Here is a 16,147-nt window from a genome sequence, read left to right on the forward strand (position 1 = left end):
TTTATCAAATTGAATTCAAATTTTATTATTGTCCCACAAATAACAGTAAATTGATTCTAATACATATCGTCCTTCATTTGACATAATCCCTGATTTTTAATCTAATATCTTAATTGAGTAGTTGTAAAATTCATCTTTATTTTAAATGACCCGAATGGCTTTGGGTCTATTTACAGGCTATTTAACTTTTTTGCCACTCAATTAGTGTAGTCATAATATATGTGTAAGCAAAATAAATTTTGCTTTTATGTTAAAAATTAGCAGATATTTACTCTGCATGTTGTCTTCGAATACAAGGACTAGCATAATAAATGTTCTTTTACTTGGTCTTTACTGAGCATTTTTGATATTAAAACTATTGTTTGGGGGGAGCCTGAGAGATAGCATATTGACTAAGACACTTGCTTTGCATGCAGCTGACCTCAGTTTCATCCCCAGCATCACATATGGTCCCCTGAGCCCCTTAAGGAATGACCTCTGAGCACAGAGCCAGAAGTAAGCCCTGAACACCAGTGGGTGTGGCCCCAAAAACAAAACCCAAAACAAACACACAACTATTGTTTTCTTTCTTAATAGACTTAAGTTTTAATTAGGAAATTTTCATATAATGCTCTGTGAGCTCCATTATATACTGCATTGTATATACTTTATGAAATATAAAGCCTAGAATACTCTAAAATACTGTTATATCTGGAATTATGCTACAAACTACATTAAAGTGCTCTTTTTGATATATTAACTATGCTATTAAAATGTCAAAATTACCTTTTAAGTTATTTTATTCTTAAAATTAACATACAGGAAAAATTGAATTTTTCATTTTGGTGCGCAGTTATATGAATTTAAAGCATTCCTGAAACCACCACAATAAAACACTAACAATAGCTTTATGCTCAGTCATCTCCCTTGCACTCTCCTTCAGTCTAAGTCCTGGCAACCACCCTTCTACTGTGAATATAGTCTTGTCATTTGAGGGGGTGGTCCTTAATGAAATCATATAGTCCATAATATTTTAAAGTTGTCTTCTTTCACTTTGTATAATGTCTTTAAGATTTGTCCAAGTTATTGTATATACCCATGAGTTCCATTCACTGTTCCTATTTATTGCACAGTAATAGCCTGTCATCTGAATACACATAGTTTACTTATCCATTTACCCCCTAAGAAACATTTGCTTTTATTTTTAACAACTGTAAATAGGGTTGCTATATAAATTTGTGAGCAGTTATGTGTGTGTTTAAGTTAAATATCTAGAATTGGAATTACTGGGTGCATGGTAACTGCATGCTTAATTTTTTTTAATTATGGGCTAGTGAGATAGCTGGGTGGTGCATATGCTTTGCATTAGGGAGGCCCTTAGTTTAATGCCAGCACTCCATTCCTTCTGCCCCAGTGACCCCTGGTACCTCTGGGTAGGAACATCACTGCTTCATTGGCTAAGCTCTGACGTGTCAGTGCCATACTGCTGGGGCTAAGCATTACTGAAAGTTACTTGGGGCCCCCAGCACTGCTGGAGAGGTCCCAATTGTTTTAAATTAGCAATTTTTTCCAGAATGACTTTTGCACTTCATTTTTCCAGAATGACTTTTGCACTTCATTCACTTCATCCAGTGATATTTTTGATACCTGTATATTCATATGCAGTTGGAATAAATAATGTCAGATTCTGAATATCTTTTAACCAATATCTCCCACTAGTAATATCTTATCTAATTCATTTTCTTAACAGTTCACCAGTTATAAAAGCACTTATTTGTATGTTTTTTTCTATGTAATTTTATCACATGTAACACTTCAGTACGGTTCTCTCATATATAATTTATGTTGCCCTTTTTGAGTTATAGCCACCTCCCTCACTAGTCTTTCCCTAGCACTGTCTTCAATATTTTCCATACTACTATCATTTTCATTAATATAATTGACTTTTATTGTTAACTTTGGATCATATGACCTTACTAAATGCATAAGTTTGTTCTAGGAATTTGTTTGATTGTAGTCACTTGCTTGGGATTTTCAACACATGCAATCATGTAACATACAACTTGGGCCAGTTTTCTTCTTTGCAAGCTATTTCTATGCAGAGAAGACAAGTCACTCTTTCACCACCAAGCATGATATCAGCTATATTTTATATGGGTATGTATCTGTATAGGTAATGTTTGTCAAGTTGAGAATATTCCTTTCTAGTCCTCATATGTTGAGATAGATATTTATATTTCATTATTTGTGAATGAGTATTTAATTTATGTTAAATGCTTTTTCTGAATCAATTGATTGGAATAAGCTTTTCTTCTTTTGACTGCTAATATGATGAACTAAACTGGTCAGTTAAACAAATTTAACCAACCTTGCATTTCCAGGATAAATGCTGCTCCTTCAATATAATTGATTTAATTTTCTAATAGCTTTAACAACTCTCTTGGAGATATACCTCATAAAATGTACTGTATCTAAGTGTTCAATTCATGGTTTTTAGTATCTTCACAGCATTACACAACTATCACCCTTCTCTAATTTTAGAAAATTTTCATCACCTTAAAAGAAAGCTTGTACTCATTAATTCACTTACCATTCCTTTCCTCCTTCCAACCACTTATTTACGTTTAGTCTCTAATGTTTGGAGGCCTTTTATGCTTGACTTTCTTCACTTAGTATAATGTTTCCAAGGTATATTGATGTGGCCAACATTTATGCTCTCTTCCTTTTAAATGCCAGATTAATATCCCATTACATGAGTATGCCACATTTGTTTATCCATTCATCAATTGATAGTCATGTAGATTGTTTCACGTTGGGGATATTACTAATGCTTCTCTGAAAAATTACAGTATATATTCTGTGGATTGTACAGCTAGAAGTGAAAGGGCTGGACAGAGAATCTAATTTTTTGGACTTCCTCCTCTTCTTTTCCTCGAGACTAGATGGAAAAAATATGAGGAAAGTGATGAACATTTTAGATTATCATTATCCTTCCAATGCTTTGCCATCTTGCTCGTTTTTTTTTTTAGGAGCCCAAATACAGGTCACTTAAAAGTCCTAGTAACTCCTGATTTAGGCCCCCAGAGTTATGGGCAGGTAATCTATGACAAAGGGGCTAAATATATGAAGTGAAGCAAGGAAATCTCTTCAACCAATAGTGTTGGGAAAACTGGGTAGTCACGTGTAAGGAAATGAAATTAGAACCTTACCTGACACCACTCATAAAAGTAAACTCAAATTGGCGGCTAGAACGATAGCACAGAGGGTAGGACGTTTGCTTTGCATGCGGCTGACCTGGGTTCGATTCCCAGTGTCCCAAATGGTCCCCTGAGCACCGCCAGGAGTAATTCTTGAGTGCAGAACCAGGAGTAACCCCTGTGCAACACCGGGTGTGACCCAAAAAGCCAAAAAAAAAAAGTAAACTCAAATTGGATTAAAGATTAGACCAGACATCATAAAATACATTGAAGAAAAGAGCAGAACTCTCCAAGATATTGACTGCAGAGGAGTCTTTAACAAGATTACCAGTGGCAGAAACAACAAAAACAAAATTAAACAAATGGTTCTACATCAAATTAAAAACCTTCTGCATAGAAAAGAAACTCAGGCCCCAATACAAAGACACCCTACTGAATGGGAGAAAATATTTGCACACAGACATCAGATAAACAGCTGATATCTGAAATCTGTAAAGCACTCACAAAACTCAACAACAACAAATCCAACAACCCCATTCACAAATGGGGTGAAGAGATGAATAGACACTTTCAAAGAGGACATACAGATGTCCAACAGGCATTTGAAATAGTGCTCACTGTCACTCATGATTAGGGAAATGCAAATGAAAACAGCAATAAGATATATCTCATGCCCGTTAGAATGGCACATATCAAAAAGTCTGGAAAGAGTGCTAGTAAGGCTGTGGTGAGAAAGAAACCCTCATCCACTGTTGGTGGGAGCATCATCTGGTCCTGCCTCTATGGAAAGCAATATGGAACTCTCTCAAAAAAAATAGGAGGGGCTGGAGCAATAGCACAGCAGGTAGGGCGTTTGCCTTGCACGCAGTCAACCTAGGTTCGATTCCCAGCATCCCATATGGTCCCCTGAGCACCGCCAGGAGTAATTCCTGAGTGCATGAACCAGGAGTAACTCCTGTGCATCGCCGGGTGTGACCCAAAAAGAAAAAAAAATAGGAATAGGACTGTCATATAAAGCCATTGTACCACTTCTTGGCATGTACCCCCCAAACACAAAAACATTAATTCAAAAAAAATATGCCATCTATGTTCATCATCACATTTAGTACAATAACCAAGATAGGAAACAATCCAAATGCCCAACTACAGATGAATGGATCAAGAAGTGGTATATATAAACAATGGAATACTATTCAGCTGTAAAAAATAACAAAATCGTCCAATTTCTAGCAAGATAAACGGAACTGAGGATTTCGTGCGAAGTTAGGAAGAAAGGGATATATACATAAAGATCTCTCATATGTGGAACTCAGAGATATACAGCAAAGTAGCAACCAAGGGCTAAAAGGTAGCATAGCAGAACTGATTCACACAACCTTGGTGGTGGGGGAGGAACATTGGGGTTATTGAGAGGACAGAGATGGGTACACCAGTGATGGGTGTAGAATTATGTGCCTGAGAAACCATAATTAACAGTATTGTAAACCACAGAATCTCAATTTTAAAATTTTTAATAAAATTAAAAGTCCTGGTACTGTTAAGGCACTTGCCTTGCACATTGCCTACCCCCGGTTTGTTCCCAGGCATCGTGTAGGGTGAACTGAACACCACCAGGAGTGATTACTGAGCACAAAGGCAGGAGTAAACCCTGAGCACAGCCTGGTGGGGCCCCAACCTCCAAAAAGTCCTGCTAGATGGCCAGAGAGATAGTACAGGGCTAAGGTTCTTACCTCGCACACACCCTGCCATTCCAACTGGTCCCAGGGCACCTTTTATGGTTCCACGAGAACCTCCAAGGATGACCTCTGAGGACACAGCCAGGAGACAGCCCAGAGCACAGTCAGAGGTTCAGTCCCAGGCACTTGCCCCGCCCCACTGACCCGGGCCCACCAGGAGTGAGCCCTGAGCGCAAGACCAGGAGTAAGCTCTGATACACACAGTGTCCGGGTGTGGTCCCCAGACCAAAATAAATAATAAATTTAAAATTAAAAAAAAAAATTCCAGGTGAAGCTGAAACCATCACCCCTTGTTACAAAGGAGAAAGCTGGAGCCCAGAAAGGTAAGAGACACGGGGACCGGAACGATAGTACAGCGGGGAGGGCGTTGCCTTGCACCCGGGTTCCATCCTCGGCATCCCATATGGTCCCCCGAGCACCGCCAGGAGTGATTCCTGAGTGTGGAGCCAGGAGTAAGCCCTGAGCATCGCCGGGTGTGACCCAAAAAGAAAAAGGCAAGAGACGGGCCCAGGGTGCCCCTGCCTGTCGTGGGAGCCACGCGCTCCCCGCCACGCCCTGGCGCGCGCCCGCCGCGCTGTGAGTCGGGGGCCCCCCGCGCGTGGGTACGAGAGGCCCCCGCCAGCGCCCCCTGGAGCCGGGTGCCAACTATCTCTTTAAGAAGCAAAGTGAGGCCGGGCCGCTTACGCAGCTGCCCGCGAGCCGCCGACTGGCTGCGCCCCGGCACCCCGTCAGCCTGCGCCCCGCCCTCCCGGCAGCCCCAGCCCGGGCGCGCACCCCGCGAGCCGCCTGCAGCAGCGCCTCGGGAGCGCTGCTCGGCGGCCCCGGCAGGGCGGCCGGAGCCATGGACGCGGCCGCAGGTGATGCCCCCGAGCCGGGCCCCGCCGCGCCCCGGCGCCCCGCGCGGGGAGGTGGAGGGGCCGCGCCCTGCACGCGCCGGGGACCCCGCGCCCCGCCCGCAGCCGCCCCCTGCGGCCCCGGGCGCGACCGCCCGCGCGGCCCCGCGCGTCTTCTCTAAAAAAAAAAAATCTCAATTTTTTTTTCCCAACCCCAGTTAATTTTTTTCCTTCCCCCGCCGCCGCAGGTCGCTGATCCAGGCCGGGCAGCTGCAGCGGCGACTGCAGAGGCGCTGCGCCAAGCGGGGCTGGAGCGCTGCGAGCCGGCGGGGCTGCGGAGGGCGGGCGCGTGGACGCAGGTGAGGAGGCCGCGGAGCAGACGGGCGGGGGGCTCCCCCAACCCCCCAGTCTCCCCCACGGAGCCGCACCGCAGAGGGGGGCGGGCGGAGGGGGGCGGCGGGAGACTGCTCGCTGCGGTAGAATCCTCCAGTGGGCCCCGGCCGAGGAGGGGTTAACTGTGACTCATCTTACCCTCCCTTCATTCCCTGCACCCGGTATCCTGCGCCCCCCGCCCCCACCCCTCGGGAAATGCGCTCGTTAGACGGATGATGCCCATTGCAGCTGGGAAGACGCCTAAGGTGGGCGACGGGGAGGGTCTTAAGGACCACCCCCACTCGCGTCTGTCTGCCGCGTCGTCGGGTATTTAGCAAACAGTTCCGCCCCTTCTTGGGGGGAGGAGCAAGGGTACTTGGGGGTGGCAGGAGGAGGGAACCCCGTAACCACCCCAAGGTCAAGTGCCAGTGCTTGATTCCTCACCTTGTCCCCCGGTGGAGAAGCAGCAAGGCCCCGCAGGAGAACTGGAAACGAGGTCCAGGAGCCCGGGTGGAGGGAGGCCTGGCCTCAGTCTCCCTCACAGGGACCAGGGGATTTTTTCCCTCGCCCTTCAGCCGGGAGGGAGCCCGGCTCTTTGGAACAATCTGCCAACCCGTCATCAGCCCTTACGCTGAGGGCTCTGCCACCCTCTGCCCTTCTGCCCATCTGCTGGGGTGGAGTGGAGGGAAGGGCCCCGAGTGTGGTCCCCAGGGCCTTTGCGTCCCCGTAGACCACATGTATCCATCTTAGTTCTTTCCCGTGTGGGTGTCCGTTCGTCTGTCAAATGCAGGTGTTGAATTGCTTCTTGGTCAGTTCACTTTTCGTTCGTGACTGGCTCTTCCTGGTGGGGTGGAACCCTCACCCACCCGCACCTCCTAAAGAAGCTCAGAACTTAAGCTTTGGGGCTGGGAAAGAAGGGGTTTGGACCCGGAAGTTCTCGAAACAGTGACCTTGTGGGTGCAGTGACTCTGGTGGCACCAGTCTGTCCTACCGTGGCATCCCAGTCCCCCATCACTAGGGTCACCTCTGTGCAGTGGCTTCCCACGTTTCAGTTCCCTCATTCCTCAGTCTGGGATCCGTGGGGGTCTCCGGGGGCTCTGGTGAGGATTCGGTGAGATGGACAGAGAAGCCGTGTCTGTGCACAAAGCGTGTTGTTGGGGGCTTGGGGGTGGGGGGAGCCAGGGACGCTGGGACCCTCCTTCCTCCCTCTCTCCCTCTCGTGCCTCTGGCTGGTCCCTTAAGAGTGTGTTGGGCCGCCCGGCTAAAGGCCTAGGAAGCATCCAGGCAGTGCAGATGTTCCCACTGCAAAGGCTGAAACATCTCTCTGGCAGCTGACAGGCCCGCGGGGGCATGGGTAACCCAGCTGGGCTTTGGAAAATCCTGGCAGCAGAGGCAGAGTCCCTAAGGCAGGGTGGGGGGTGTGGTAGGACGCTATGGGGCCCCGAGGGTTCTGATCTCACACAGACCCCCTGCACGCCCCTCCTCTCCCTGAAGTCTCCTTGAAACCAGACAGACCACTTTTCATGTCCGTATTGTCTATTTACCTTCTCTCCTGCTGTCATTTGCAGCCTCTTGTCCACCCTTTCTTTGCTTTTTCTTTTTTTTTGGGGGGGGGGAGAAGGGGCGTCAAACCCAGCAATGCACAGGTTACTTCTGGCTCTGCACTCAGGAATTTCTCCTGGCGGTGCTTGGGGGACCATATGGGATACTGGGAATCGAACCCGGGTGGGCCGCCCTACCCGCTGTTCTATCACTCTAGCCCCCTCGTCCACCCTTTCTTGCTCCAGTTTATTCCATGGCCAGAGTTGGCCTCAGACAGTGTGATGGAGACTCCCCACGGGGAAGGGCAGGACGCTTCGCTGCTGTACAGCTGGGCCAAAAGAGATTGTGGCCATAACCGCCCTGGGCCCCTGTTCCACGCACGAGACGCTCCTCCCAGCAGAGCCCTGAGTGTTTCCTCTCTGCGCCTCTCACCACTAGCCCGTGGCTGGGCTTAGTCAGTGTTGCATCAAATCAGTCTGAGGAGGAGGGCCAGAGGCATAGCACAGCGGACAGCTCACCTGAGGTTAGTGTCCAGCACCCCAGCCAGGAGTGATCCCTGAACACGGAGCCAGGAATAAGCCCTGAGCATGTATGGGTGTGACACCCCCCCCCCCCCCGCCCGCCCACCGTCCCTTAAAACAAAGAAGTTTGAGGAAATGTTGTCTCTAACTCAGATAGATGAGGGAGGAAGCTGGAAATGCACCAGCGGTGTCAGGAAAATCACCACAGGGCCCTGTATGTGTTGTTGGTTACCTTTATTTGTTTTTTGGGTTTTTTTGGGGGGCCACACCCGACAATGTTCAGGGGTTATTCCTGACCCTGCACTCAGGAATCACTCCTGGAGGGCTCGGGGGACTATATGGGATGTTGGGGATCGAACCTGGGTCAGCCACAAGCGCCCTACCCTCTGTGCTATCTCTCTCCGGCCCCGTTGGTGACCATCGTTATCACAGTTACTAGTACTATGGTGAGGGGATATGGCCTGTGGCCCCCAGCCGTCCCCCCCCTCCCCTGGTCATGTGTGAAGGGGCAAGATGAGATGGGAGTGGTGGTGGCATGCGCACACAGCTGGTGCTGGTGGGTGAGAGATGAATGGAAAGGAGGGGGGCCTGGGGAGGGAGGGAGTCCAGGCACTTGCTGTGTTGGGGGGCCGGGGAAGAAGGAAAAACCCGGGGTGGAGCACAGAGGGTAGGGCGTTTGCCTTGCACACGGCCAACCCGGGTTTGATTCCCGGCATCCTGTATGGTCCCCTGAGCACTGCCAGGGGTGATTCCTGAGTGCAGAGCCAGGAGTGACCCCTGTGGATCGCTGGGTGTGACCCAAAAAGAAAAAAAAAGAAGGAAAAACCCAATGGGCCAAAATAGAGGAGCAGTAGAAAAATCAAGAGGCCCAGGCCCGGGGGCTGGAGAGGGGGAGTGCAGGCCTTGCAGGGGACGCGCTGTGTCCCGCTATCCAGCACCACCAGGTATAGCTTCAGTGACCCTAAAACATCAGGGCAGGCTAAGCTCTACTGGACAGGCCTCCCTGCAAAATAGCCATGTCAGGTCTCCTCGTACCAGCAACTCACGGTGTGACCTAGGTCCATCCTGCCGCCGCCTCCCGCCTCTGGGCTCTCTGCTCTGAAGCCCAGGCCTGAAGTGCACGATCCCTGCGGCCTCTTGTGGTTCTAACCTTTTGGCTTTCTTCCTTTGCTCCTTGACTTGGGGGCCACATCCAGCAGTGCTCAGCGGGTGCTCAGGAGACCCTGTGTGGTGCCAGGGATCAAACCCAGGGTCAGCCACAAGCGAGGAGGCATTTAGCCTTGTCCTGTCTCTCCTCGATTTGGACCTCTGGTCACATGGATTTTGTTAAGCGAAAATGAGGTCATTATTATTTTCCTTCGTTTCGTTTATGAAGCACCAGCCCGTGACGTAGCTCAGCCCTGGGCATATGATGCCTATTTTAAAGAGGAGACTGAGACTTAGAGATGGCCTTGCCTGAGGCTGCCCTGCTGGAGTGGCAGGACTGTGTGTCTGTCCTCTGGTGGGATGGAGTGTTCTTGCCCTGGGCTGTGCTGAGTCCCAACATCCTGCTCGCAGGACTATGAGGGGCGGGGGCGGTTCTCGTGCACGCAGAGGGGATTGGAGGAAGAACCACCGCGGAGGACTCAGGACAAGATGTTTCCCCCCTAAGACTGCACTGCAGGGGACTGGCAGGACTGAAAACTGTGGACAGCAGCCCTGAAAAGTCTTCCTGTCGCTGGGGGCTCTGCTTGCTGAGGGAGGGTTCTGTCCCTGAGCTAGAAGGACGGATGCGCCAGAAAGATCAACATTCTTCCTGCGTGCTTTCACAAATAGGGGAACACCCTGCTTTATAGAGGTTTGAATATTTACTCCTCGGGCCATTGCCATTACTTAGGCGATTGGGGGTTGGACCGCACCTGGCGCTGTGCGCAGGACTGACCTGAGTGGAGCTTGGGGAGCCACAGGGAGCGCCAGGAATTCGAGCCAGACGTGGCGGGATACAAGACAAGCACCTTAGCCCTTGTACTAGTTCTCTGTTCCCAAGGCACTACCATGTTATTCATTTTACATGTAAGAAAGCCTGGGTCAGGCTCAAGCCCAGAAGCACATGGCGAATCTGTTGGAGAACCTGAGAAGGTTTACTGGGTGGCATCGTTTGGGGAGTCAGTGGGCTGCTTTTAGTCTGAGCTCTCCCTGCAAGTGTTACTTTGGGTAAATCCGTTCCCATCCCAGATACAGAGCGGATGCATCTGCTAGCTCTTGGAGTTCCAAATACCACCGCATCCCCGAGGATCAGAGACTATTGCTCGTCTCACTAAATGTTTCTCTTATTTGGTGTCTTGTGTGTTGGTCAGGCCCTGGGCTAAGGGTTTGGGATACAGGAAAGAGTGAAAGGGGATCTCTGGTTTGAGAGAGCCGCCCTCTGCCTGCAGGAGGCATATCTTAACATGCAGGGGAACTTGAGGGCTAGGTGCAGCAACTGGGGGACTTAATGAGGCATAGAAAGAAATCCTGAGGGGGAGGGGCGGGTAGGAAGGCCACTCTTTGTGCACCTTATTTTCTGACTTGTGTTTGTGTATAAGAATTCTCCCTCGGGGCCGGAGCAATAGTATAGCTGGTAGGGTGTTTGCCTTGCACACGGCAGACCCGGGTTCGATCCCCGATATCCCATATGGTCTCCCAATTACTGCCAGGAGTAATTCCTGAGTGCAGAGGCAGGAGTAACCCCTGTGCATTGCCAGGTGTGACACCCCCTCCCCCCCCCCAAAAAAAAGAATTCTCCCTCACTTAGAACCATTCTAAAGAATTCTAAAGACTTTTTGACTTTGAAGCACACAGTCCCAAAAAATGACCAAGGGTCCAAGGGATCACTTGAGCTCACTTGATGGCAGTTTCACCAGAAGTCTCCATTTGTCCCAGGTGCACCTGAAACTTGCCTCTCCTTAGCGGCATCTCTGAAATTCTTTTCAGAAAGCTTGTCAAATACACCCCTCCATCGACCTAGGGAATCCTTCCTCCTATTATTCTCAGCAGCCCGCCCATCTGGAACACCCAGCCTCGGGAGAGGTGGCGGCATTTACCCAAGATTACTCAGCAAAGCTGGGATCACAACTCTGGCCTATATGGATTATTTTGCTTAGCCGCATGGGGTCATTCTAGATCCAGGTCACCAGAGGCCTGAGGGGCCTTTTCTTCATTTACTGTGCCGCTTGCTCACACTGAGGGAGGGTTTGTTGGGGCGCTAAGTGCGAGAGCTGAGGGACCTGGGGACGGGAGGGGGGGAGGAGGCGCGTGTCCCCCAGGCTGCTTCGCACCTCTGAATGGACAGATATTTATGAAGTGTTTGTCACATGCTCAGCACTGGCCTCTGAATTGAGGTACTGAGCCAGCCCGAAGGGAGTGTCTGGAAGCAGCCTGGCGCAGTGGAAAGAACCAGCCCCAGGAAGCCAGGACACTGGGGAGCTCCCCTCCGGCTGCCAGCTCCCCGGGCGGCCTGGGCCCAGGCCCTTGCTTGGAAAATCAGCCTGAGTAGGGCTCTGAATTGAGCTAGTAAAGTTCTGATTAGCTACTGATTCAGCAACTCTTTCCTCAGTGTTGTCTCCACTTTAGGGGGGGGATAAGAGTTGGTGGGGATTGCATTCATCTGGGGAATATAAAGTAACAAATTGGGAGACTAACACCCAAGAATAACCAAGATAAGTACCAGGAGGTTCACTCCATGGCTTGGAGGCCAGCTGCACATGCTGGCGGAGAAGGCAGCTCAGATAGAGAAGGGAGCACCAAATAAAGGGTGTCGGGAGGATCCTCCCAGGATGGGAGAAGCATGCTGAAAGTAGACTATAGACCAAACATGATTGCCACTCAATGCCTCTTTTGCACTCCACAGCACCCAAAAGGAGAGAAAGAACAAAAGGGAATGCCCTGCCACAGGGGTGTGGTGGGATGGGGGGGGGGGGGGGGGAGTGGGAAGGTTACTGGGATCATTGGTGGTAGAGAATGGGCTCTGGTGGAGGGATGAGTACTCAATCATTGTATAACGGAAACCCAAGCACAAAAATCTGTAAATCTACAACTGTACCTCATGGTGTTTCACTAATCAAAAAATAAATAAAAAGAGTTGATGGGGTTAGGGGGTGGCACTGAAGAGAGAGATAGTACAGTGGGTATTGCACTTGCCTTGCACACAGCTGACCTGGGTTCCACACCCAGCATCCCATATGGTCCCCCAAGTCCACCAGGAGTGATTCCTGAGTGCAGAGGCAGGAGTAAGCCCTGAGCATCGCCGGATGTGGCCCCCAAACAAAAAGAAAACAAACTAGTGGATGGGGTTCAGACAAGTGGATGGTTTGTTCACGAGAGGCTGGAACAAATGCTTCGTGGGCTGGAGGGAGGGTGAGGGCATGGGGAAGACTCAGCTCGGAAACCGCTGCTTTGAAGGAAGGAGGCAAATCGGAGATGTTGGGATTTTTGTTATTTGTTTGGTGGAGATGGTTTTGGTTTTTGCTTTGTTTTCCTGAGCCATGAGAGATATTAGAAGTATGCTGACTTTCGAAGACAGGCAGGCTGGCCCGCACAGCAGGGATTTGCGGGCTTCAGTTCCCAACCATCACTACCTTTGGAAATGTATGCTGGGTTCATCAACATTTTATTTGGCTAGATGAGATCATGTAAATGACTCTCAAGTAGAGAGTTCCACTTACCATTTCTGTTCAGAGTGAGAGGAAGAGCATTTTAATACTAACCCCCAAATAACATGCTTCTATACGGGGCCCGGAGCGATAGCACATTTGCCTTGCACTCAGCCGACCCGGGTTCGATTCCCAGCATCCCATATGGTCCCCCCAGCACAGCCAGGAGTTATTCCTGAGTGCATGAGCCAGGAGTAACCCCTGTGCATTGCTGGGTGTGATAAAAAAAAAGGAGGGGGGGTTCTATGCAAACAGATTTTTTTAAAGGCACTCCTTCTAATAGAATACATTTTACTTTTTTACAAAACCTACTGCGTCAGGGCTGGAGTGATAGCACAGAGGGTAGGGCATTTACCTTGCATGCAGCTGACCCGGGTTTGATTCCTCCATCCCTCTGGGAGCGCCTGGCAAGCTACCGAGAGTATCCCACCCTCACAGCAGAGCCTGACAAGCTCCCCGTGGCATATTTGATCTGCCAAAAACAGTAACAACTTGGGGCTGGAGCAATAGCACAGAGGGTAGGGCGTTTGCCTTGCACGCAGCCAACATGGCCAACACAGGTTCGATTCCCAGCATCCCATATGGTCCCCCGAGCACCGCCAGGAGCAATTCCTGAGTGCATGAGCCAGGAGTAACCCCTGTGCATCGCCGGGTGTGACCCAAAAAGCAAAAAAAAAAAAAAGTAACAACAAGTCTCACAATGGAGATGTTACTGGTGCCCACTCCGGCAAATCAATGAACAACTAGAGGACAGTGCTACAGTGTTACTGCGTTAAGCATCTTTATTTCGCCCTTTCCATCATAGACTGGTGTCCTCTGGCCCTGGCATCAGGATTCTTGGGTTCACATCCTAGCTGAGTTTCTCTGGGAGCAGCTGGTTCCTTAATCTGGAAAACAGCAATGACACTGTTTACCTCATTAGGTTATTCAGAACTCTGGATGCCATAATTGAACAGTGTGAAAAGCAGGGAACCTCAGTCTGGGCTGTCTACAGAGATTTTTTTTTTAAGTAATGGGTATTTGGGGGTGACAGCAAGTTGCAAAGTGTTTGCTTAAAAGCAGCAGTTCCAGCCTGCTCCTGCCATTCCCACCACACAAGAATGTTCTAGAGGGGCTGGAGCGATAGTACAGCAGGTAGGGTGTTTCCCTTGCACGCGGCCGACCAGGGTTCGATTCCCAGCATCCCATCTGGCCCCCTGAGCACCGCCAGGAGTAATTCTTGAGTGCAGAGCCAGGAGTAACGCCTGTGCATCGCCGGGTGTGACCCCCCCAAAAAAAAGGAAAAGAAAAAAAAGAATGTTCTAGCATTGTCAGAGCCTCTGATTTCTGTGACAGCTATCTGGGAGTCTCTTTGTAACAGCTCTGACTGCTTCAGACATGGCCAGTGGGGTGGGGGGCAGCTCCCAAGCAGTGCTCAGGGGGCTCTTGGCCACCTGGGCCAGCGGGTCAATTCCGGTACTTGGGCCTGCACCCTGCTTGGGCCCTGGGGAGCCAGAAAACACTCAGGCCACCCCAGCAATGCTCGAGAGGTCTCCAGAGCAGCACCCGGAGATACTCCAGGGACCTTGTGTCGCTGGTGATGAAGCCCAAGTCAGGCATACTCTAGGCCTGAACCTTAGCCGTCATCTCCAGCCCCAGGGTTTTGGGGGGCGAGGGGGTGTGCTATTTTTATTTATTTTGTTTGTTTTGTTTTCGGGCCTCACTTAGCCATGCTCGGGGATTACTCCTGGCCCTGCACCCAGGAATCACCCCTGGTGGTGCTCAGGGGACCATATGGGATCCCTGGGATCGAACCCGAGTCTACCACATGCCAGGCAAACACCCTACCTGCTGTACTATTGCTCCCATCCCCGGTGACCATCATTAATGCATATATTAGAACGTGTCTGTGACGGGTCATCAGTCTACGTCCCCTGACAATGCCACTCTAGGTGCCCCACACATTGCGTTCAGCAGCCGTCTGCTGAGGGTGAGGGTAGAGAAGGGCACAGGGCTGGAAGGCCAGGCCTGGGCAAGGTGCACCTTGTCCGTAGGAAGGGAGCTCGGCCTGCCTCAGGTGGCTTTCAGCTCCTGGATCCTCAGCTTCCAAGACTCCGATGGTGCCTCGGTCCCTCTCGGCCCTTCTGCTGTCTGCAGGGAGCGAGGCCGCCAATCTGCTCTGTGCCTCTGAGGCTGGCGTTCACCCGGCGTCCCTGCCACGGCGGCTCGGGAAGCCTGGTCGGCAGCCTCCGTAGAGGGAGCTTGGCTGATGGCCTGGGAGGCTGGCACAGGAGCCGCCCTTGAGAGCCAGGCGTGAGAAGCTTCTGGCAGTTCCCCTGCGGGAGGGCCGGGGCCCCTTCTCTCCAGCTCCGCCGGCCTCCCTGAGACCCAGCCACCTGCAGGGGGGCCTGGGAATCGGCCTGCATGGCAAGCCGGCCTCCCACAAGCAGTTCGGCTGCACGGTCTCTGCAGAAAGAGCAGTGGGCTGTGACGGTGAAGAAAGGCTGAAGTTTCCTCCCAGAAGGGCCCTCTCCTTCGCCAGGAGAAACCCCGCTGGGGTTCAGACAGCAGCCGCTGAGAACAGTTTTACGTGTCTGTGGTCCGGTTAATCAAATATTCATCAAGCACCTACTAGTGGTCAGGCTTCATCCTGGGCCCCGTGGGGGAATGCAGGAACGAATTTCCATCCGTGCATTCCCACCCATGTACGGTCAGCCAGCTCTCAGGTCAGGACCCCACGGCAGGGTTCCTACCTTCTGGGAACTTGTTAGCCTGATAGCACTGTAGCACTGTAGCACTGTCCTCCGGTTGTTCATCGCTTTGCTCCAGTGGGCACCAGTAACGTCTCCATTGTGAGACTTGTTGTTACTGTTTCTGGCATATCAAATACGCCATGGCGAGCTTGCCAGGCTCTGCCATGTGGGCGGGATACTCTCAGTAGCTTGCCGGACTCTTTGAGAGGGACAGAGGAATGGAACCTGGGTCGGCCACGTGCAAGGCAAATGCCCTACCTGCTGTGCTATTGCTCCAGCCCATAAAAACAAAAAATTAAAGAAGTCAGAGCCAAGTGGAGGGCAAGGCACGCTGAGCTACTCCCGGCAGCTGCCACTGGACGGTCTGTGCTCCCTTGTGAGGTACGAGCCACTGGGGGACCTGTTCTGGAGGCTGGAGGCAATGATTTGTCATCTCAAGCACTGGCATTCTGGCCGTTCTGGTGATGTTCGGAAAAACATTGTTGAGCTCAGTAAAACCGGGCCTATCCAGGAGAAAGGCTAAAGCACAGATGGGGACAGAGAAAAGAGGCAGCAGCATCCCAGC

The 16,147-nt window shown here is 50.7% G+C and overlaps 1 protein-coding gene across 6 annotated transcripts in view; it reads left to right on the forward strand.

The window, feature by feature from the left end:
• Positions 1–5,644: 5,644 nt before the first annotated feature.
• Positions 5,645–16,147, forward strand: part of LOC130030403 (syntaphilin-like) — a 47,812-nt gene continuing 37,309 nt past the window's right edge. For 4 of the 6 annotated variants that reach the window (XM_056121669.1, XM_056121672.1, XM_056121668.1 and 1 more), the window contains exons 1-2: positions 5,645–5,769; positions 5,994–6,104. Coding sequence is in view for 2 of the 6 variants with exons in the window: in XM_056121666.1 (XP_055977641.1) it covers positions 6,351–6,383 (33 nt within the window). In the remaining 4 variants the exon portion in view is untranslated. Of the gene's footprint in view, positions 5,770–5,993; positions 6,105–6,338; positions 6,384–16,147 lie in introns of those variants that run through there. The other 2 variants (XM_056121666.1, XM_056121667.1) reach the window with 1 other exon arrangement.

The sequence above is a fragment of the Sorex fumeus genome, unplaced genomic scaffold (genome assembly GCF_029834395.1).
Source record: "Sorex fumeus unplaced genomic scaffold, SorFum_2.1 ptg000044l, whole genome shotgun sequence".
NCBI classification, from domain to species: domain Eukaryota; kingdom Metazoa; phylum Chordata; class Mammalia; order Eulipotyphla; family Soricidae; genus Sorex; species Sorex fumeus.